The following is a 23039-nucleotide window of genomic DNA, read 5'->3' as shown; positions in this document are numbered from 1 at the left end:
TCCTGGCTTGCCCTCCCCAATCTTCCCATCCCACAGGGAACTCCCCTACCCACTGCCCAGGCCATCCTGCCATCCTTGACCTCTGGCCTCACACTCTAACTAAACCGTGTCTACCTTTGGCACGGCCGGTCTGACCGAAGCCCACCACGCGCCCTGCCAGTCAGGGGCTCTGAGCACAGCCAGCCTCAGGCTCCTGGGTGCTGGTACCTGGGCCTCATCCCCTCCCATCCTCAGGCCCCTGCCTCAAGAGGGGGCAGGTTTCAGGTCAGCTTGGCCCCGCCCTCCACTACGGAGACAGTGGCAGCGGCAGTAAGACACAGCTGGATAGCCTGAGGCCATGGGGGCGGCTGTAGGACAGATGAAACATACCCAAGGACAGGACATGCCAACCCGTGGGCCACTCCTGTGTTGCAGGTGAAGGCGACAAGTCAAGGTAGGGGGCTGACAAGTGACGACTGTACACTAGGAACCCCGACCTGTGATGTGAGTCCCTGAGCCTGCCCCAACCCCAACTAGCTGGCGTGTGGCCTGGGGCAGAGTTGCCCCCACAGCACCTCACATGTGCCCTGTGGCCCCCCTGTGAGCCTGCTGGCTGGGTCCCCACAGAAAGCAGACCATGGGCCAGAGCAGGAGGCAGGACCTGCAGCTGGTATGGGACAAAGATGCGTTAAAAGCAATGCTGTCTGTCCCCCGATGGTGGTAAGGAAGCCTCTCTCGGTGCGGGGTGCCCAGGCCAGGGTCAGTGGAGTCGGCCCACAGCCCACCCAGCCCCACAGGCGGTCCATCCGGAGGAACATGGTCAGAAAAGGCAGCCTACGGCCACAAGGCCACCCGGCCAAGGAGCACACCTAGTGCTCAGCAGGGCAATGCAGGCTGCAGGGTCAGGTGGGTGTCTGTCTGCACACCCTATGAGGTGGGGCTGCCATGGGTCCAGAGCCAGGGTACTACCAAATGACCACCTGGCCATGGGGGTCAAGCGGGGATCACAAGGGTTTTCACATTTGGCTCCATGTCAAGCAGGTCAGGAAGCAGAGCAGAAAGGGCACTGGGGTCCCCACATCAGAGTCCCTGGGGGCCAGGCTCCAGCTTCCAAGCCCCATGCCCGTCCCATCCCCTCCTGCATTTCTGTGAGAGGACACCCTGTGACCATCAGGGACCTGCAGGGTTGTGCCTGACAGGGATATGATTTCTTCCGCGCCCAGGCTCTGAAGCTCCCCATGCCCCGGGCTCCCTGTGGCCACGGAGACCACCACCAAGAGACTCACCATGTCTGCTCGTTGCTTCTGGCCTCCCAGCTCTTCCAGGGCCTGCGACAGCTGAGCCTTCAGGACAAGACAGAAAGCAGTTGTCAGTAGGCCTCCTGCTGCCCCTCTCCACTGCCCCTACCACCCTACTGCCTGAGCACAGGAGAGGCCTCGGAGGCTGCGAGGCAGCCCAGGGAGGGGGTTGGAGTGCTGGGAGACACGGTGGGAAGTCCACCCCCGAGCCTGCTTCCAGAAGCAATAATGCAGTCACGGGCACAGAAACGTTCCTGATGGATTTTCACACCCCTGGCACAAGGAGTACAATGCACGCCCTCCCGCCAAGTTCAGACTCTGGAGGAAGCTATGGAGGTGACATTTCCAACAGGGCCAACATCAGGAAAACCTCTGACACCCCCTAACCACTGTCCCCTAAACGGGTCTCTAGGATCCTTCCCGGGGACCTGGCCCACCCCAGGACGGAGATGCAAGGGAGGTTCCTGACCAGGGACAACAGCAGGGCCAAGCCAGCTCCCGGTGACACAGGCAGGAGATCAGTGGTGGCCGCCCTCCCAGCCTGGCCAGTGCAGCTGGCATGTTACATCTCCATGACACCACCACGAAACAGGCAGCAGACCAAAGTCCAGAGCCGCCCACCAGCACCCAGGGCCGGGTTCCCAGGCCCTCATCACTGCCGTGTGCCCCTGGCCTCGATGCCACAGGCATGGTGAGCAGCTGCCAGGGGTCCTGCGTGGATGCCTCCTGAGCAGCATCAGCCAAGGACACGCCATGCAGGGACAGAAGCAGTCACACACCTTTCTCAGAAAACAGTGAAAACAGATGCAGCAAGCAAGTTGTGAGGCCACTATTTTACGTGCCAGCAGCCACCTCCGTGCAGAAGCATCAGGGACACAGGTGCCAAGGTGACAGCTACAGAGCCCGTGCCACCACAAGGAACAGTCTGACCCTGAGCAGAGACCAGAGCAGCCTGCAGACTGGACACGCTGTCTTTCCTAGAGCGACAAGCAACGGACATGCAGAGGTCATGCACCGCCTCCACGCTCAGGGCACCGAGTGGGGTCCCAGCACCCAGCCCCCGAGGCTTGCGGAAGGGTGGCTGGAAGGTGGCTGCCAATGAGGCCGGCAGTGTTGGGTCCTCGGGCCAAGGGAGACCTGCATCTTGTCGTGACGTCTGGGTGCAGCCACCAAGCTCCCTAAGCATACCCACTCCCAACACACCAGCCCTGCCAACGAGGCCAGGACTCCTGAACACTCATCAATACTTGCAAGGCCACGTGACCAACACTCCCAGGAGCAGAACTGAAAACACAGTGAACACAGGCAGGATGGGAATCACTGCCCCAGCAGTGCAGTCTGCTAAAACCCCAGCCACAAAACCAAGCCGAAAACCCCAAACCAAACACTGCTCATTAGGTCCAAGTGCTAAGCTTCATGCCATAGCTCACCTCAGGCCAGGCACAGAGAGATGGGCACAGCCATCAGGTGGGTTGGTGGAGGGCTGGGGGGGGGGCACAGGTGGGCCAGTGTGGGGGCTGGGGAGGGAGGCTGGCAGGCACTGCGGAGACCACCTCTTGTGGGCAGGACGTGACGTCTGAAGGAAGGCTGAAGGAGGAAGCCAAGGGAACATCACGCTGCAACTCAGGGCCACCCGGGAGAGGCCACATGCACACTCACAGGGATAGGACGAGAGCCTGTGTAGCCGGGACGTGGCCCACCTGGGAGCGGGAGTGGTTCCCACCCTTTCAGGCTGGCATCTGTGAGTGGCTTGTCAGGGAGAGGGGAGTGTTACAGGCTGTCCCCCAGGTGGAAGGCCCTGGGCAGTGTGGCCACCTGCCCCCAACACCACGCGGGCTCCTACTGGGGATGACACCCACCCCGCCCACCTGGTCAGCAGCAGAAACAGAGCAGCTACAGAGCAGTAACAGAAACCACATGACAGAGAAGAGGGCACAAGACAGGTGTTTCCCAGAGGGCAAAGCACCTGTGCCAATGAGCACAGGGACAGGCCAGCTGAGGTCTGCCATGAAGTACCAGCCCACACCCGTCTCACCAGCAAAGACAAAGAGCTCGGGCAATCCCAGCCATCAGGACAGACAACGGGGATTAAAACTAGGAAACTGTTCTGCGGCATGACTTGGGTTTTGCCTGAAGTCTAGCACGCGTCCCCTCTCGCTCAGGGATCCCACCCATGAATGTGTTCACAGGAAACCACGGAACGTGTGCCCGGCTGCGCTGTGGCAGCCACCATCGGAAACTGCCTGGTGCTCCACGGCAAGGGGTTAACCCACACACTGTGGTGTGCACACCACTGTGTACCCAGTGGTGACACCAGCATCCCCACACAGCCCTCGAGTGCGAGGTCAGCCAGGAACGGAAGAAAGTCCAGGGCTGAGTCTGCCCGTGGGCACACCAGGTGTCAGCCAGGCTCCTGCATTCAGACTCGGCAAACGAGCCGCAGAAATGGAGCAGTGACCACTGAGGCAGTCTGGGCAGCAGAGGGCCCCGTCTCCAGAACTACAGATGGGTGCAGACACGTCACCATGGTCTCTGCACCCACGTGTGCGAGCAGGGGCGTGGAGACCGTGATGAACAGGCAGAGGCTGATCTAAGATGCTCGGTGGCCTGCTCAATATCCCAGTCCCTGCAAGACAGAAATGCAGGTGGCATGCTTCTCCAATCCTTGCACGACACGGGGCTCAGAAAAGGCACAACCTTGACAGACACCCGTGAGGACTGCAGAGATCCTGGGGAACTAGAAGAGCTGGCAAAAACGGGACTTGGAGGACAGTCAACCCCGTCTTGGGAATGGAGCGTTGGCCTGTACCTCTCCGAGGAAGTCCCACCTCGGGGCAGCTGTCAGGAATAACACCGCCCAGGGAGTGAGGCCCGGAGGCTCTGCCACCCTCCTTCTGGCCAGGCCAAAGGTCCCATGCAGTGCAAGGGTACCTGTCACACTCAATGAGACAGACACTGACAACTATTGTGTCCCACAGAGGTGACAGGAGAGCAGAGGGCACCCCCCCACCCCCGAGGTGCTCCACCAGGAGGACGGAGTTACAGAGAAGTGTGCCCACAGGCAGGGAGGGATCGCTGTGGCAGACCGTGTGTGTCACGCCCCGACAAGAGGGAGGCTGGAACACAGGCCCCTGCACCCTGGAGGACGAGTCAGAGAGGAGGCAACAGTCCATTCTGCTACGTGAAGGCAGAAGTTTCCAAGGGCAGGAAGCACACCATCACCGAACACCACCCCACAACCTGTCTATGGCCCCCATAGGAGGCCCTCTGTGTCCAGGACCCCAAGCATGTGGGAGGGCTCAGGCTGGGGAGGCCACGGGGTGGGGTGCTGACACAAGCCCACAGCCGAGGAGCTGCATGACCAGGGGATGGGATGGGTAGGGCAGGCAGCATAGGGTGAAGCCTCTTGCTGGGTGGGCTGACTCTCCTCAGGGCCAGACCCGTGGGTGTGGAGCGGGGGGGGGCGTGTGCCCTCTGGCTCATGCACATGTGACAGCTGGCGCCGAGGGAGCTGGGGAAAGGGGCAGCAGAGAGGCCCCCAAGGGACTGAGGACTGGTCACCCTCACCCAGACTCTAGCAGCCTTCACTGGCTGCATCTATGCATTATGGGACACAGAGGCCACAGGGGACCAGGGAGAGAGGACATGCGTGCTGAGCGGGCACTGTGGCCCCAGTGCTGACGAGGGAGAGGAGGATCCTGTCACACAGCAGCTGGGCTTCCAGCAGGGACAAAGGGTGGGTGGGCAGACAGGAGGAAGAGGGCAGGGTGGGCAGCTCCCCGCGGCAGCACAGCAGACAGCCACGGCTCAAATGCAGCCGCATCGGGACTGAACAGGCACTAGCCGCGGCCCGGGGGACACTCCCAGTCAAGCAGTAAACATGGTCCATCCAAATGCACCCATGACAGATGACAGCCCTGCAGGAACACTGGTCAGAAAGGTGTCCAGGGCCCCCATGTGCCACCCTCAGTGCCAGGCACCTCTTCAAGTGTCCCCCCACCCTGGAGCGTGCTACCACAAAGGAGCCCAGTCAGCGACCAGGCCTGAGTCAAGGCAGGCCACACAGAGAAGGAGGCGTGTGCGGTGTGCTAGCCTCATCCGCCCATCCCCGTGGGTGCCCTGGACCCAAGAGCCCTGCACCTCCTGGCCCATACCCAACACCAGAAGGTTCTAACACGCCAGTCTTTCCAAGACCGGGAAGCAGGCAAGATGCTCGCCCAGCCCTAATGTAGGTGCAGAGCCTATGGTCAGGCACCTGCCAGCACCCCCCCCACCCTGAGGCTGCTGGTGAGAGCCCATCCACTGGGCCTTAGCTTATTACTCCTTCCTGCGGTACTGTCCCTACAGGTGTCACCCCCCTGGAGGGGCATGTCCAGGACAGCTGGGGAACAGCTGGGAGCAGGAAGCAGCACCTGGCCAAGGCAGCAGGCGGGCCCAGGTCTGCCCTCGGGGTGGCCTGTCTACACAGAAAGCCGCTTGTCGATGAGAACAGCTGCCGGCCAGGATGGCATCTGTCCGAAGCATTCAGCCTGACTCCGCAGGGACTTACTCCCTCCTCCCCCTTGAGGTTTCTGCTGTGGCCAGGCTGCTGCCTGAACAGAAGAATGCCGTCAGACCTCCCAGACTCGTCAGCCACAGGTGGCTGGGCGCAGGCCGCATCATCTGCGGCATCTGTCCCACTCACAACATGCAGGCTCTCGGCGCCGCCACTCTCTTTCCCTGAGGCCTCAGGGAAAGCCAGGCTCACACCCAGGAGAAGAGGAAGAAGGTGCACCCAGAGCCCTCAGACAGTCGCACGAGTTCTAGGGGCCAGGTGGCAGTGGTCACTGCCTGGGTTTTGTACAGTCTAAGCAGGGCCCACAGACCACAGTTTCAGGACCCCAGGAAGGGCTGTTTCCTCCCTGCAGCCAGCATTCACACGTCGGAGGCTGGGTGGAGGGCTGGAGGAACGCATGTGTGCCCCAGATGTGGACTCAGATGTCACTCCTGTCATCCAGCCTGGCTCCGCACCCCAATGTCCTCACTGGGAAAGGAGGGAAGGATGTATGCGACCAGCACGCTGGTGTTCGTCCGGCACGCTGGGGGACCGGAGGTAATGGGGGGACTTCTCAGGCATGAGGCTTACAGAGGGGCTCAGAAGGGAGGCTGGGGGCCAGGGAACAGCAGGCTGGCTAAAGTCACCATCCCCTGGGCCCGTCACAGCTGCGAGGCTGGAGCACATCCTAAAGGTGCGCCTGCAACAGCGTCCGGTGGCCCAGGACCTGAGCTCCAGCCCCGCCCAGCCAACCTGGGCCCGCAAGGCAGTAGGGCTGGCTGGAGCGTGGATGTATGAAGGTGGCACAGGAAGAGGGACATCGGGTGCAGGGCCCAGGCACTCCCCAGAAGGCGGGAGGCCCAGGAGCACGTATCAGGCAGACAAGGCTGCCACGAGCCACATCAAACCCAGCAGCTCCCACAGCCCTTCCTGCTCCAGAGATGCGTCCTCCAGCCAGGCCTGCAGGGGGCCACTGCGCTCAGACACATGTTCCAAGCCCACGCGCCACGTGTGACAGGTGGAGGCTGCGCCAAGACCTTCTGTGGCTATTTTTATCTGGAGGTGAGAAGCTGTGACAGAGGATCAGCACCCCGCCGGCAGCGGAGCCCGGACCCAGCAGAGGGGCCGACCCGCAGGCCGGGACAGGCAGCGGAAGAACAGGCTGATGGGGCTGGGGAAGACGCAGGGGCACTGAACACAGTCTCCACATGCCTTACAGAGAGGAGTGGGGAGGTGTGAGCCCAGGGAGGCCAGGGTGCACCCGAAGTCACAGGCTGCACGGAAGGAATGAGACAGAAGCCTTAGGCCTCCTGACTTTTCTCTACTTCAAATGTCATTTGTGACCAAGAAGAAGGGAAAAGGAGACACCGAACAGTCATCGGGCCCTACCCACGCCCATTTGTGGTTTTTGTCTGGCAGAGGCCCCAAAGAGCCCACCCTGCATGGACAGCGGCCACAAGACAAGCTTGTTGCCATGCCAGGCCAGCAGTGGGCTGCTCCCAGGGCCGCGTGGTAGCCCAGAGCCCGGGTTCTGTCAGGTGACCCTGGCTGCAGTGCGGCCTGTCAGATGGAGACATCTGTACTCCGAGGCCACTGCTGCTGTGACCCAAGCGGCTGACACCTCTCCATACGCAGAGCACGCCCAGGCAACATGAGGCTCTCCCCAGTGGTGCCTCGGACCTGGTGCAGGGCTCGGTCCCTCCCATTCAGTGGGCAGGGCTCTCGGAGTGTGAGTGGGGACCAGTGCGGTCAGGTAACCTTGGAACTTGCCACAGCGACAATGTTTCAGCTCAGCCCCCACACTCCCAGAGTCACAGCCTCACAGGGAGGGACGCACAGCCCTTCACGCCCTTTGGACATGCACCAAGTTCAAGAACCACAGCCACAGAGGTTTAATTTGGAGCCAGACAACAAAGAAGCCAGTCCCAAAGTCACCACATTCCTGCTCCAAGACAGGAAACAAAGGACTGGCCTGGGACATCAGCAAGGTGTGGGTCAGAAGTCTCTGCTGTGACCCCACAGATCATGGGCTGGGATGACTATCCACAGGGGAGGACAGAAACAAAGAACTGCTCTGGAAAGATAAAACTGACAAAACTTTCGCAAAACTCAGTAAACACACACACACAACTGACAGAAAATCGGAAACGAAAAAAAGACATTGCAACAGATAACATAGAAATACGAAGGTGCGTAAAAAACTACTAGTGATGATTACCAATATGCAGAACAACCTGAAAGAAATGGACAGACTCCTAGAAACACTCAAGCTCCAAGAATAAAACCATGAAAAGGGACGCCTGGGTGGTTCAGTGGTTAAGGTCTGCCTTCAGCTCAGGTCATGATCCCAGGGTTCTAGGATTGAGCCCCGCATCAGACTCCCTGCTCAGCAGGGAGTCTGCTTCTCCCTCTCCCTCTGCCTGTTGCTCTGCCTACATGTGCTCTGTCAAATAAACAAATAAAATCTTGGAAAAAAAAAAGAACAAACCAGGAAGAAACAGAAGATCCAAACAAACCAGTAACAAGTAAGAAGGCTGAACTGGTAATAAAAATCTCCCAACAAAGAAAGGCCCAGGACCAGCTGGTTTCACCAGTGAATTCTACCAAACATCTATTTTAAAAAAGAAAAAAAAGACTTATTCATTTATTTATTTGCAACAGAGAGAGTGAGCACGCCAGCATGAGCAAGGGGAGGGGCAGAGTGAGATGTAGAAGCAGACTCCCCACTGATCAGGGAGCCTGATATGGGATTCAATCCCAGGACCCTGGGATCATGACCTGAGCTGAAGGCAGACGCTTAACCAACTGAGCCACCCAGGCATCCCTCTGCCAAACATTTAAAGAAGAATTATTACCAATTCTTCTCAAACTCCTCCAAAAAACCAGAGAGAAAAGGATCACTTCCAAACTCATCTTACAAGGCCAGCATTATCCTGATGCCAAAGTCAGGCAAAGATCTTACAACAAAACCAAACCACAGTCCAGTATCCTGATGAACACAGATGCAGAAATCCTCAAAAGAGTACTAGAAAACCATTTTCCACAGCACATTAATAGGGTAACAATGTGTGTGCATAAGTGGCTCTGTTGGTTGAACATCTGACTCTTGATTTTTGGCTCAGGTTGTGATCTCCAGGTCATGGGATTAAGAGTTCCATGTCAGGCTCCATGCTCAGCACAGAGTCTGCCTAGGATTCTCTCTCTCCCTCTCCCCCACCTCCCCTCCACATGTGTACGTTCTCAGTCCCAAATAAATAAGTTAAAAAAAAAAAAAGAGGGTCACACACTATGACTGAGTGGGATCTATCCCCACTGAGTGGGATGCAAGGACGCACAAATCAAGCAATGGGATGCCCCACATTAATGGGATGGAGGACAAACATCATATGATCATCTCAACAGGTGCACAAACAGTGCTTGATACAATTTAACATGCTTTAATGATAAAAATCAATTAGGTACCAACACACAGTGCTTCACCATAATAAAGACCACATAGGACAAGCCCACAGCTCACGTCATACTCAGCAGTGAGAAGCTAGTGATCTCCCTTGAGGTCAGGAACAAGACAAGGATGCCCCCTCTCTCCACTCCTATTCAACATGGTACTAGATGTCCTAGCCAGAGCAATCAGATAAGAAAAAGAAGTTAGAGACATCCAACTCTTCAGGGAATTAGTAGAAGTGTCCCCGCAGGTGACGTGATCTAACGTGTAGCAAACAAGACTCCACAAGAAATCCATTAGAACTCACCAGTGAATTCAGTAGAGTTGCAGGATACAGAATTGACATGCAAAGTCAGGTGCGTTTCTATGCACTAACACTGAACAATTCAAAAAAGAAAACAATTCTATTGCAACAACATAAAAAAAAAACAATAAAACACTTAGAAACAGATCTATGCAAGGAGGTGAAAGACCTGTAGACTGAAAGCTATGACACTGATGAAAGAAACATAACGAGACACAAATAAATAAAAAGATTCTCCATGCTTATGAATGAGAAGACATACTACTGTTAAAATGTCCATATTATCCAAAGCAAAGTATAGATTCAGTGCAACCCCTATCAAAATTTTTTCACAGGAACAGAAAAATGAATTCTAAATTTTGTATAGAACTGCAAAAGACCCTGAGTAGCTACAGAAATCTTGAGTGAGGAGAACAAAGCTGGAGGCATCACACTTCCTGATTTCAAACTACCATAAAACGGTTGTAATCAAACCAGCATAACAGCCTAAGAACAGATACGCACACCAATGGGACAGAACAGAGAGCCCAGAAGTAAACCCACGCATATATGCTCAACTAGCACTTGACAAAGGTGCCAAGGATTTGCAACAGGGAAAGAACAGGCTCTCAAGGGACCGTGTTAAGAAAACTGGACATCCACGTGGAAAACAACAGTAACGGACCCCCAATCTCACACCACACACACAAAATCAGCGCAGAACAAAGACCTGCAACCAGAAAAATCCTAGAAGAAAACAGAGGAAAAGCTCACTGACGTTCACCTTGGTGACTGACTTCTTTCAATCTGACACCCAAAGCACAGACAACGAAAGCGAAAATAAACTAGTGGGACTACATCCAATTCAAAGGCTAGTGCACAGCACACAAAACCATCAGCAAAATTCAAGGCGACGGGAGAAAATACAGAATGGGAGGAGATATTTGCAAACCATCTATCAGATGAAGGGTTAACATGCCATACATGTAAGGAACTTGTGCAACCTGATAGCAAAAAAAAACAAACACCCAACTAAAAGTGGGGAAACGATCAACATAGAAACTTTCCTGGAGGATACAGACGGCCAACCGACAAATGAGAAGGTGCTCAGCAGCCCTCACCATAAGGGAAACTCACATGAGGACCACGGTGGGGTCTCACCTCACGCCTGTTAGTGCGGGGATCCCCAACCAGACCCCGGCGCTGAAGGGGATGTGCAGTGGCGCGGCTGCCAAGGGAAACAGTACGGAGGCTCTCCCGAAGATTAAAAATAGAAATATGACCCATGTGATCCAGTACTCCAACTGCTGGAAGCATATCCACAGGAAATAAAGTCACTCCCGCAAATCAGTGCCTGTACTCCGGGTTCGTCACGGGACCGGTCACGGCAGCCGAGACTCAGGAGCAGGCACAACGGCCGCCAGTGGCCGACAGACGAGGAAGCAAAGAGGCCATAGCCCCTGCCATCTGCGACAAGATAAACGAACCTGGAGGACATCACACTAAGTGAAAAATACTTAAAGCAGAACCAGAAAGAAAAACACTGTGAAACCTCACTTACATGCAGAATCAGAAAACGCTGAACTCACAGAAACTGAGAAGAGAAACATGACTGCCAGGGGCAGGGGTGGGAGGGCCGGGGAGGTGTGGGCGCATGCGTGCACACTGCCGGGAGGTGAACAACACCTGGAGACCTCAAGCACAGCCCGGTGACAGGATCAGAGCCAATTACACTGCCTCATGTGCCTGAAATGTGCTGATTGATGGCAGATCTTCGATATTCTTGCTACAGGAAAAAACCAGCTGGGCTAGGCCAGGTGATGCAGGGGTGACCAGCTGGACTGTGGTGGTCACTGCACCATGGGCACGGACACCCAAACATCACACTGTACCGCTGGATGAATGCAATCCGTATCCGCCACTCTCGCCTCAGGGCAGTTGGGGTGCTGGTCTGCCAAGTCCAGTGTCCACCCTTCCCCAGGGGTCCAACAGGGCCCATCCCCAACCCCAGAGGCCAGGGCTCCACTGATGTGTCCTGCACAGAGCCTGCCACCAGCCCTACTCCCCCACCTCCTGCCTCAGTCCCGAGCACGAGAGCCCAAGCCTCCATCCAACACCTGTCTCCCGTGGGTCTCCCTGCCCATGCACTCGGAGAGCACTCCCCATAGAGGGGTCCCCGAGCCTGGCTCGTCTCACTGACCCCTTCTCGTCTCCCTTTGTCCGTCACATAGTGACTCTCTTTCAATGCTGTCTGCGAATTTTTCACTGTTTTGTGTGTGTTTTTTCACAGGACAGTGACCCCAAGTTCTTCCTGCAAGGACAGCAAGTGGCTACTTTCCTAAGTAGGAAAAGTGGGCCCTAGACCTGTTGAACTACCCGGGGCTCCTCCGGAGGCCAAACCAGCCCCAGCCAGGACAGGAGGGCCCAAGCACCGTCATCGGGCTCTCACGAGAGTCATTGGAAATTGGGATTTTCCGCATACCTTCATGAAGCCAGCAGCACCATAATCTGTTTTAATTAAATAAATCAGAAAAACAAATCAGGCTGATATGTGGAATCAGGGAGGCGTGAGCTGCATATTTATAGCTCTGTCGACACAGGAAGGTTCGTGACATAGGCTACGAACTTCTGCAGCCGCTTTATTAAGTGGAATAAACAAAATCCATGCAAAACGGCACAAACTTCACCAGAGACACGCTACTGGGATTCTCCCAACCTCAACACTTCCAGCTTGTTCCACTGAAACGTGTCTGCCGGACTCAAAACGTGCTCCACATCAGAACAACCTGATTAAGCTAAAGGAGTGAAAGGCAGCAGCTCACGAGGAGCAGGGAAGCTTGTCAGTACCCAGTACCCCCACCTTCCCCGCTAGTGAACAGAGGGTCCCCTGGAGCAGCTCTCTCCCTGCACCTGCCCAAGGGTACCTGCCAAGCTGGCTTAGCCCCCCCACCCCACCATGGTGGCTTCACACAAGCAGCAGCGTGCCGGGGGTCCCAGGAAGAGTGGGGCTGGAACGGGCATCCTCTAACTACAGCCGGCACCCAAATCCAGGCCTCCTGCCTGTTTTGTCAATAAAGTTGTATGGGCACGTGCCCACGCCCACGCCCCACCATTCACAGACGGCCCAAAGCTGCTTTCAGCAGCCACACACAGCTGAGCATGTGGCTGCAGAGCCCACAGAATGTATTATCTGGCCCTTTATGGGCAAGGCCAACCTACCAACCCAAGTGAGAAGACATAGGAGCTTGGGGTGAGGGACGGGGATGGGTTGGGGGGAGCCATGGCAGAGAATGGGAGGGGAGGTGGGGGGGAAGACATACAGGGCAGCCATGAAGGCAGAACACAAAACAAGGAAAGAAACGAAAGGAAGCAGCAGCAGGTATGGGGGTGGGGAGCAGAGAGATGCGCACACCCCGCACCTATCACACATACCCGACTTCCAGCACGGTCATGTTCTCCCCCTCTGTCCCCCTGGACCCTGCCTTCTAGACAGGCAATCCATCAGGCAGGCGGGGAGCTGCGGAGAGTTAATCCGCCTCGGTAATCAGACCCCGAGGGCTGTGGGGGTGTTCTCCCTGCATGCACTTCGTGGCTCCCCATGGCCCCTGAAGGCAGCTGAACAAAACAGGCAACACTGGGGGCTTGCCAGTGAGCACTCAGAGCACCACTGCTCGTCCAGGGCCCGCGTGTGTCCCCCAAGCGATGGGTGCATCCGTGCAGTGACAGAGCTCTTGCCCAAGAGACACCAAGGAACCTCAACAACCGGGTTCTACGAAGTGACGTAACTTGTCACTGTGTGTCCGTATGTAATGCTCAACTAATACACTTCCGACAGGCTTTTCAGGGCAGTGTTGAAAGCTCTCGAGTTCCTAGTACATAAAACATCACTGTTTAATAACCAAGAACAGGAAACCCTGCCCCGAGCCCTGGAGAGCAGCACCCCGTGGCCTGCAGGGCCCGGGGTCAGCACATGGCCTGGGTGACCCAGAGAGTAGGTTCCAAGCTGGGGTGCCCGCACCTGCTCCCAGCACCAGAGTGCTGCCCCTGCCCAAAGTAGACGAACAGCTCCGCTCACTGAGCCATGGGTCTCTCCCAGGGCTGGCTGCCCACTGAGGGTCAGGAAGCAGGCAGAGCCAAGGCCACAGCCCCTCTGCCACCTCCGAGGACCTGGGGCCTCAGCAGGGAGGGGCTGGGGGCTCCTGTCTAGAGTGCAGCCCCACAGCAGGGGGAAGGGGTAAAATGGGCTTCAGAGACTCCAGCTTCAGAGCTGCCCTGCAGTAGACGGTCTGGATCCCAAGAGGGTGCGGTGAGGACAAGGGACCCCATGGCAAGGCCATGGCAGGCTGGAGATGGGACGAGGGCAAGTAGGGCTGGGCCCCCCAGGCTGCCACAAAGCCAGGGGCTCCATGAGCCTGTGTGAACAGAGTGAACCCACCTGCACCCTCCCATGCCCACCCACTCTCCGTCTACCAATGGGGACACACATCTGCAGGACTCAGCTCTGCTAGGCCCATGTCTGGGTTTTGGTGTCCCACCTAGAAGGCAGGCTCTACCACTGCCTCCTGGAGTCCATGAGGCTCCTGAACCTGAGAGACCCCAACTCATGGCCCACAGCCACTACCACATTCCTTCTCTTCCAGCCACTGGCTCCCAAGGAAGCTGTGCATCAAAACCCCTGTTTGCTGACTCATGTTGGCAGGGGGGACTGCATCCCTAGCCTAAGCCTGGTCCCCCGCCTGGCCAGAACCGAGCACACCAAAATGCCTCCAGAGGTTCTCCTCCGCCCGCTTTGCAGAGAGGGTCAGCACAGTGGCTGGGGATGGGCCCACCTTCATGGGGGTTACGGGGTGATAGGATGCCCACCCATTCAGAGACTGAAGCTCGTCACAGATGGTGACGGCAGGAGGGGCAGAGCTATTTGGCACCAGCTGCCACCCAGTGCTCCCACCTCTCACTGCTGGCATTACTGGGCAGACTGATCTTGGTGCCGCTGCTCTGGACACAGCGGGCACGGTCACCTTCACATCCACTTCATCCCTGAGCTCGCCCAACTCTTTCCTGAACCTGGGACCCACCGCCGACCCCCTCTGAATCCCTTTCTTTTCACTGCAAAGGGCTTAGTTCTTAAAGTTGGGCCTCCTTCTCCCTGACTCAGACCTCCCCCTGGATGGAGCTCGGGGGCAGGGGCCTCCCACAGGGGAAGTGAGTAGTCCCGGTGCTGCAGGAGAGCCAGCGTGGTGCCAGGAAGAGAGAAGGTATGGACAGAACTTGGGCCGTTCCCTCTAAGGGCTGCACACCCTCCAAGACGCTGACAGAGCCACCCCTGGGCCCACGTGTGACTGACCCCTTTCGGGGCAGCCTGATGAGCTTGCGGGGCCCGTGGAGGGAGCCTGATCTCTGTGCCCCTTCCGGGACCGAGGCTGTGACGCCCGGAAACAAGGAGGACTTTATGCTTTCCCACCTTTTCTGCCTGTCTACCATGCTCTCGTCCTCCACTGACCACAGAGAGGGGCCGTCTATGTCCGTGCTACCTGGAGCACTTCTGTGACATCATCGAGTGGGGCTGCCCCTGCTCGGGCTGCCGGAGAACTAGCCAGACTAGCCCAGACAGCATGGGACAGCGTAAGCGAAGCGGGCTCTCTGCGAGGATGACGGACGTCCCCATGAGTGGATGAACCAGAGCTCCTCGCAGGCCCCTCCCATGTGCACGGCATCCTGATCCCGCGCACAACCCAGAGAGCAGAGGTGCCTCGGCTCCAGCAGCTGCCAGCAAAGAACTGAGCTCATCAGGCACACGGTCCTCTGGCAGAAGGAGCTCTGTGGATCCCGCATGTGGCAGGCCTTGCCATGGGGTCCCTTGTCCTCAATGCACCCCCACACCGCCCCCAGGACGTGTGTCGGATAGCCCCCTGTCAGCCTCCTGGGGAGGACACCCTGCTTCCAGCACAGATGACGAGAGAGGGGCCCAGCAATGAGAGCGGAACAGAGGCTGAGGAGACACTGCCTGTCCCCACCCAAGGCCTGGACACGGGAGCAGGACCCGGGGCTTTGTCTGCTGCCACCTGGTGGGGGCTGGGAGGCGCACAGCTCTCGACACGGGTAGACGGATGCCTCTGAGCAGGATGGGACCGCTACAGGTCCAACCCCGGGGATGCGCTGACCCAATCACGGCCTCCACACTCCAAAGGCTGGGGGTGGTGGGGGGGGTGGCTGCTGATCACTAACACCTGAGTAAGCTTCACTTCACCAGCTTGCTGATGCTCCAGAAAGGCCAGGGGACAGTAACTGGTGGGCCCAACTCAGGAACACCTGGCTGCCTGTCTCCCTATGCTCGGTCCGCCCTGCAGGCAGCAACCTGGGCCCGGTGGGGCAGTGGGGGGCTCCTATGGAAGCTAACAGAGCCTGTTGTAGATGACAGGGTGTGGGGGGTACGTGGAGAAGGACCAGACAGTCAGGATGCTTTGCTGGGAGGACCAGGGCCTCTGCTCCAGCAGGCAGGACAGTGAGCAGAGCCAGTGAAATGGGCTCTGAGGTTGCGTCTCAGGGTCAGCACCCAGCCTCAAAGACAGGGGATCCCAGGAAGCCGGAGTTATGCACTGGGCAGTCTCTCTCCCAGTGCAGATCTGGGTCACTGGCCTGGGAGAAGTGCAGGAAACCAGCAAGGGGCTGGCCTGCTTCTGGAGGGGCCCAGCTGTGCCCACATCCAGGAGCAAAGATGACAGTGACCAGGACAGAGAGGAACAGACGGTGGTAGTGGTGACGCTGGCCAAGCCTGGGCATCCTCCACCTGTCTGGACTCGCCCAGAACTCCAGAGGTGGGTGGATGGGAAGGCTGGGTGATGCCCTACTACACTGCTGACCACAGTAAGGGGGAGGAAGGAGTTAGGGACCTTCTCTGCTGAGACTGGGCCATTCCTGAGCAAGCAGGCAGGACTCCAGGAGGGGAAGACTAGGAGGCGAGTGGGGCCCGTGGCAGGGAGCTGAGACAAAGCGGGTGCCCATCTGTCTGCCGAAGCCTCTGCTAAAGGCCGTTGGGGGAGGGGGGAGCCCATTTTGGAAGCCTCAGGGCCGGGGGCTGGATGTGCAGGCCCAGCGAGCTAAGACAGGGTGACCACGCCGGTCAGTGACAGCCCCTCCTCACCTGACATACACAAAACTCAAACAGATGGCACCGGAGGTACCAGATCTGTCAGCCTCGTAATTAACTGATTAGGGCGCACGGGGCGCACACAGACAGGAGGAATCTCTCAATGAAAAAAATGCCAGGGACGACTGAAGGTGTCAGGGAGCCTTCCCTGCAAATCTCTCTTCATTAATGTTTCATGTGGAGCCAAATGTGTCGTAATAAAATGGCTATTAATGCACTTATATTTATGATGACTCCCTCAGCACGGCTGGAGCTAACCTTTCCAATCAGAACTGAAGGTCCGTCTGTGATGCTATACCAGCAGCGGTCCCCTGGTGGGCCACCCTCTCCCGGGCTACCAGGTCACAAGCGGGGCCAGCATGCTGAAGCCAGTCGGGTGGCTGGCCTGCGCCCACTGCACACTCACCTCCATCTCCGAGTTGTGTGCGTGCACTTTCTGCACCATGTCCTCGGCCTCACGCATGCGACGCGTCAGCTGGGGCGAGTACTCGGCCGCAGTCAGCTCGCTGTCATAGGAACCCAGGATGGCGCGCATGCCGTCCCGCTCCTGTGGGCACAGAGGGCAGGGAGTCAGGCTCCTCGAGAAGTTCAGGAGCGTTTGGATTTGCAATGGCCTGACAGAGCCCAGCCAGGCCACCACAGGGCCCCGAGCTGCTCCAAACCAGCAGCCTGGGTGCGACCAGGGTCCAGCCGTGATCCAGGCACTCCCCACAATGGCCTGGCCTTGAGCTGCAGGTGAGTGGAGACCTGGGAGGGCAGAGACCCCTCCCTGAGCCTGCTGATGCCCCCAGCTGTGCAGAAGCCCTCTACCCCATTCCAGCAGGCACACCCAGGTTTCGAGGGAGGCGGTACCAACCACACAGTGGGAGGACCAAGCCACAGAGCAGCGTGCCCAGTGGGGCCCTGCGAGAACACCTGCTGAGGCTGACCATGCGCCAGAGTCGAGGCCCTGGGAGACGTGCTTGGCTTCTCCCGCCCACAACTGCAAGATGCCTTCCCCAGGTGTTGACGGAGGGAGACAAGCTTCTGGAGGCCAACCAGGAAAGGCAGCAGGGACCTAAGGTCCCCAGGTGCAGCAACCGAGCGGCTCTGGAGGGCCTGCACAAAGGGTGCCCATGCCAGGAGAGGAGCTGCTGTCTCCCCTGTGAGCTGCCCACCACCCTTTCTCACTCCCTAGGAGCCTGGATTCTTCCTCGGCCTGAGCTGGGGACGGGCACCCCATTTGCCTCCGTGCTGTCACCTGGGAAGGCCACGTGGAGAAAATCAAGTCATCGTGCAGAAGCCCAGGTGCTCTGAGGATTCTTCTCATACCCTCGTGCATGCAAACATCCTGAGGGGCTTGGGGGAGATCAGCTTAGTCTCCACAAGTCTGGTGGGGCCTGAGAGTCAGTTCTATAAACAGGCGCCCAGAGAGGTTGATGCTGCGGAATGCAGGACACAGAGCTCCATGGCCTCTGCCCGGGGCTGGTTTGTCCCAGCTCTACTGGGCCAGCTGGGCACCTGAGGCCCGAGCACTCACCCCTATCCTCAGTTCCCAGACTAGTGGGGTAAGCTGCCTGTCTCAAAGGACGGGTGGGAGGATCGATGCCGTCACAGACGCTGTGTCCGCGCACTGCCCCATAAGTGAGGCCCAGTGATCTCATCCATGTTGGCAAACAGACCTCCACGGGTTCACAGGCATGTCCCACACCAGCCCTGGCACTGCCTCGGTCCCTCAGGGCCCCAGCCCCTCCCATCCGGACACGCTACCGGGACAGCCCGTACCAGCACAGGCTCAAAGGCACATTCATGGACCCGCAACAGCCCCTGTCTTAGCGTCCTCTTGGTGGGAGAGGCCCTCCTTCTCGGGGAGGACTAGAGGAGGGGCAGAGCTCACAAGCCTCAGGCCTGCTCATCACTCCAGCGTGGACTCCACAATTAGCCGATGACAAGAAATTCAATAAGTGAGAAATTAAAGTTACAAATCCACCTGGCACTGGTCGCACATCCGTGGGAAATTTGTTTCCAAAGGAAGGTTTATGGAGCATCCTCATTTCATTGGAACGCTCTATCTTGGTATTGACTTTTACAGTGGGAGCTACCAGAGTGCCGCTGGCCCAGAGGGCGAGGGGCGGTGTGGGGGGCTTCCCTTCAAGAACAACCTGCAGTCGTCTCCTCCGCTGACCCCCTCCACCCCCCAACACTGCCCTTCCGCACAAGGCTCTTCCATCGCGTCCCCAAGGGAGCCGAGGATGGAAGGAGGAGCACGTGAACTAGCAGATTCGTTGTCTGTCGTACCTGTTCAAGAGATTGTTTTGTCATTACTAGTAAAAGACCAAGAAATGTGCCGGTTTGAATTTGATAATGACTTTTTAATGAGTGATTCCACTTGTGGTGAAGTTTGCTTCGTTTCCACTTGAGCAAATGCCGGTGATTAATCCCTGAACAAACAGACATCCGGTCAGGGCCGCGGAAGCCGTGGAGATGCGCCCCGAGTACAAACTGAGAGATCGCTGCTGCCAAGCCCTGTGAAGGCTGCACATCCACCTCCCCCTGAGCCCCAGCGTGTGCTGGGTGTGTGAGCAAACCAGCCAGCAGCTGCAGGCACGACGATGTCTGGCTCACAGGGGCAGAGGCTCTGCCTCCTCTGGTGCTGCTGAGCCACGGCAGGGACAGAGCCCAGAGGTGACATGCTACTCTACAGCTGGCAAGATGGCCCTGACCAGTGTCCAGATGAGCTGCGACTCCCAGGTTCCTGAAGAACAGGCCTGCCCTACTCCATGGGCTCCCCTGCACCAAAATACCCCGGCCCGTGGTCCTAACGAACGTGGTCCCTCACACGTGCGCCCCCCTCTCATGTAAATGGACCCTAACTGCCCCTGCTCTCCTCCCGAGTCCAGAGGGAGTGGGCAGCCCTGGAGTCCGGGGCAGGAGCTCCCTGGGGTGGAATGGAATCAGTCCCCCACGCAGGGGAGAAGCAAAAAATGTGGTGCCTGAACAGGAGGGAAGATCAGAGAACCAGGACCGAAAAAGTCGGGTCTCTCCAGTGGGCAATCTTTAGAACAAACCAGACAGTGGCGCACACTCATAGGCACACCAGCACTGCCTGTGGGCGGACGACCACACAGCAGCCCAAGGCCGCAGGTGCATGCGGGCACGTGACGGGAGGGAGCAGAGATCCTGGCTAGAAAAGCAGAACCTCACTCCAAGCATCAAACCAGTTCCAAAGACACAGTTCTAAGGATCATAAGGTCATAGTAAAACGAAATAAAAATAAAACTAGATCATAGAGCAGAGCACAACTGAAAACAGACCTGCAAACACAAGAACGAGGAGGATGAAACCCACAGCATCAGGTAACAGAACAACCAGAAGCGGAAGAAAAGGTTCACAGGGTGTGTGTCAAACAATAAAGGGATTTACCGTATCAGCAAGAAACAATAAGCAAGTTTAGAACAAAGACAAAAAGCAGACTAAATGAAGCTCAACAAGGTAAACAAACGATTCAAACACTTAAATAGGTAACACAGCAATGGGGCTGTGGCTAAAGAGACACTCGGGGCTACAGAAGAGAACATGAAGGGACAAGCCGGACAGATGGGAGCCAGCAGCGGGGGGCCCAGGCAGAACAGGGGAGGGCAGGGTTTCTATCAGCATTCGGGAGGAAGGGCAGGAAGGACAGGAGGGCAACCACCCAGGTCAAGTAACTTCCAGAAGTGACCACGAGCCCCAGCCTCAGCTGCAGCAGCCCGCAGCCCGTCCGCAGCGCGAAAGCCTGGCCGAAGCCCCAAAAGCGTGTCAGGGGGAGGGCGGGAAGACGCTGCGGCAACAGGGCGGTGGGGGTGGAGGAAGCAATGGCTTCCCCAGAGAAGGCCACGCAGGATGGACCCCAGGACACAAGCAACCGTGACTGCGTGAGGTCACCAGGTGCCCAGACTCTCCAAGTGGGACAGGGCACATGAACGCAGCTCCTGCCCGCCAACGAGGAACGCGCGGCGGCGACACTAGACACTTAAACAGCTGAGACGCTAAGGCCGTGGAGGAGTTGGGGAAGGAGTGGCACACGCATGGCACAGGGCACAGGCGCATGCGCGCACACTCTCCGGAAGCTCAGCCAGACCCCTGGCCGCCTTCACGTGGGTGAGCAGGGCAAGGCAGGTAGAGGTATGCTTCTCACTGTGCACCTGTTCATAACTTCTCAACTTTGTGATGTGGAGGTACCATCCAGAGACGTACAAATCAGAAACAGAAATTCAGGAAACAAAGAACTAATATAAAATATAATAAAAGCCTTTAAGGGAGGCCTGGGGCCTTAAATTGTTCCAACAGGGATAAAGATATCATTAAGCACCTGCTATGTTAAATACGTGCAGGAACCTCTAAAAGAGGAGACATGGAGAAAAATATGACAGAGAAAAATGATGCAAGAAAAAATTCAGCAGGAAGTCTATAACTTTAGTGTCTGCATTAGCAACCCTGAAAACTAATGAGCCAGCCCATCAACACAAAAATATGAGAAAGGATAAAACAACACAGGAACAGAGCAGAAGGATGAAAACGGGCATAGAAGAGGCAGAGGAAACAAAGACACAGCCATGTGGCAATAGCCACTTCCCAAACTGAAATTAAGAGAGAAATAAAGAGAAAAGCAGAGCATCGCAGGATAAGGGGCAGTTACGAAAGGGGTAGGAGCTGCACTGAGACACCAGGGGCCGAGCAAAGACTTCACCATCAGGGGAGATCTTCCAAACCTCAGATCCAGCGAGCTCAGAGAACCTCAAGTAAGATCAATACCACAGAATCTACACCCTGGCACCTCCTGTTCAAACTTCAGGAAACCAAAGACAGAGAAACCCCAACAGAGAGAGGCGGCACGTGAGAGCAAGAGGGAGTGAAAACATCCAAGCGCTGAGAGGAAAACCTCAGGTGAAAGTGAAGAGGAAATATAGACATCCTCAGACAAAAACAGCACGTGGGAACATTCTCCGGAGAGGAGCAGTCGGTAGCAGTCAGAAGCTCGATCTACAGAAAGAAAGCGTGAGCTTCAGGGAAGGGGCTAGTGACAGCCAAACCAGTGTGTCCCTTCCTCAGTCTGCACTGATCGCACAGAAAATGCTCACAGGGACGGGCCACCATGCCTCAGTGGGGAGGTGAGTCAGTGGTAGTGTGGTGAGAAGGGACAGAGGGAGGGCCTGGGGGCGCCATGGAGTCAGGCTCCTGCACGCCCTGGGAAGAGGGACAGCGCTGCTTCAAAATGGGCTCCAACTGGGATACAACCGCACACTCAAGGACCACCGTGAGGACACATTACTTAAGAACTATAATTCGTGAGTTAACAGAGAAAAAGAAAGAAATGGAGTCCTATAAGACACTCCTGAAAACCAAACCAGGCAGATCAATAGGGAAGAATGAAAAAGAGTCAAGAACAAGTGTCCACACAGAAAATGGCAACAAACATCACAGCTGCCGAACTACTGGATCGGTATCACTGTGAGTGACTGAGACACACCAACTGAAAGATACGGTCAACACGGAGTAAAAAAAAGAAAGAAAAGGATCCAATTATATGTCTATAAAAAACCCACTTTACAAACACAGACAGACATAAAAGTTAAGGGGTGGAGAAGGATACATTGTGCTAACCTCAATCAAAAGACAATGAAGCAGATGGGGTAAATTTATTAATCTCAGGCAAAGCAGACCTCAGGAAAAAGAAACACCTATCAGAGATAAGAGGGGCATGCCATAATGATAAAGGGGTCAGTATTCCCAAAAAGACATACCAGTCCTAAACACACATGCACCTCACAAAAGAGGGTCGAAATCCGTGAGGCAAGACTGATAAAGAAGCAAGGAGAAACAGACGTATCTCCTAGTGTAGCTGGAGACTTCCACACCCTCTATCAGTAATTGACAGATCCAGCAGGCAGAAAATCAGTAAGGATATAGTTGCACCAAATAGCACCATCAATCAAAGGGATCTAATTGACATTGATAAAATACTTCACCCGCCACCAGCAGGACACACATTCTTCTCCGGCTCGCATAGAACATTCACCGAAGACAGACCACATTCTGGGCCATAAAACACACCTGGACACACTTAAAAGAACAGAAATCATACTGAGTAAGCTTTCAGAGCACTCTGGAATTAAAATGGAAGTCAATAACAGGTAGATAGCTGGAAAACCCCAAACTATTTAGAGATTAAACAACACTTCTAAAAAGCACATGGGTCACAGAAGTGTTAAGAGAAACAGAACAGTATTTTTAACTAAATGAAATGAAACTTAACACAATGAGCAGCAGGGTTTAGATGAACAGGCAGCACCGAATGCATATTTTAGTTTAGGAAAGAAACTGAAATCAATCAT

At 56.3% G+C, this 23039-nt stretch overlaps 1 protein-coding gene across 1 annotated transcript in view; it reads right to left on the bottom strand.

Annotated features, from left to right (window-relative positions):
* MAD1L1 (mitotic arrest deficient 1 like 1) overlaps window positions 1–23039 on the bottom strand; it is a 316273-nt gene that overhangs the window by 131382 nt on the left and 161852 nt on the right. The window contains exons 12-13 of the mRNA XM_080829793.1: window positions 17093–17233; window positions 1266–1322 (exon numbers count right to left, since the gene is read on the bottom strand). Of these exons, the coding sequence (XP_080685919.1) occupies window positions 1266–1322; window positions 17093–17233 (198 nt within the window). The remainder of the gene's footprint in view (window positions 1–1265; window positions 1323–17092; window positions 17234–23039) is intronic.

This window comes from Martes martes (assembly GCF_963455335.1).
Source record: "Martes martes genome assembly, chromosome: 18".
Lineage (NCBI taxonomy): Eukaryota > Metazoa > Chordata > Mammalia > Carnivora > Mustelidae > Martes > Martes martes.
This window is presented reverse-complemented; position numbering and strand designations above follow the sequence as displayed.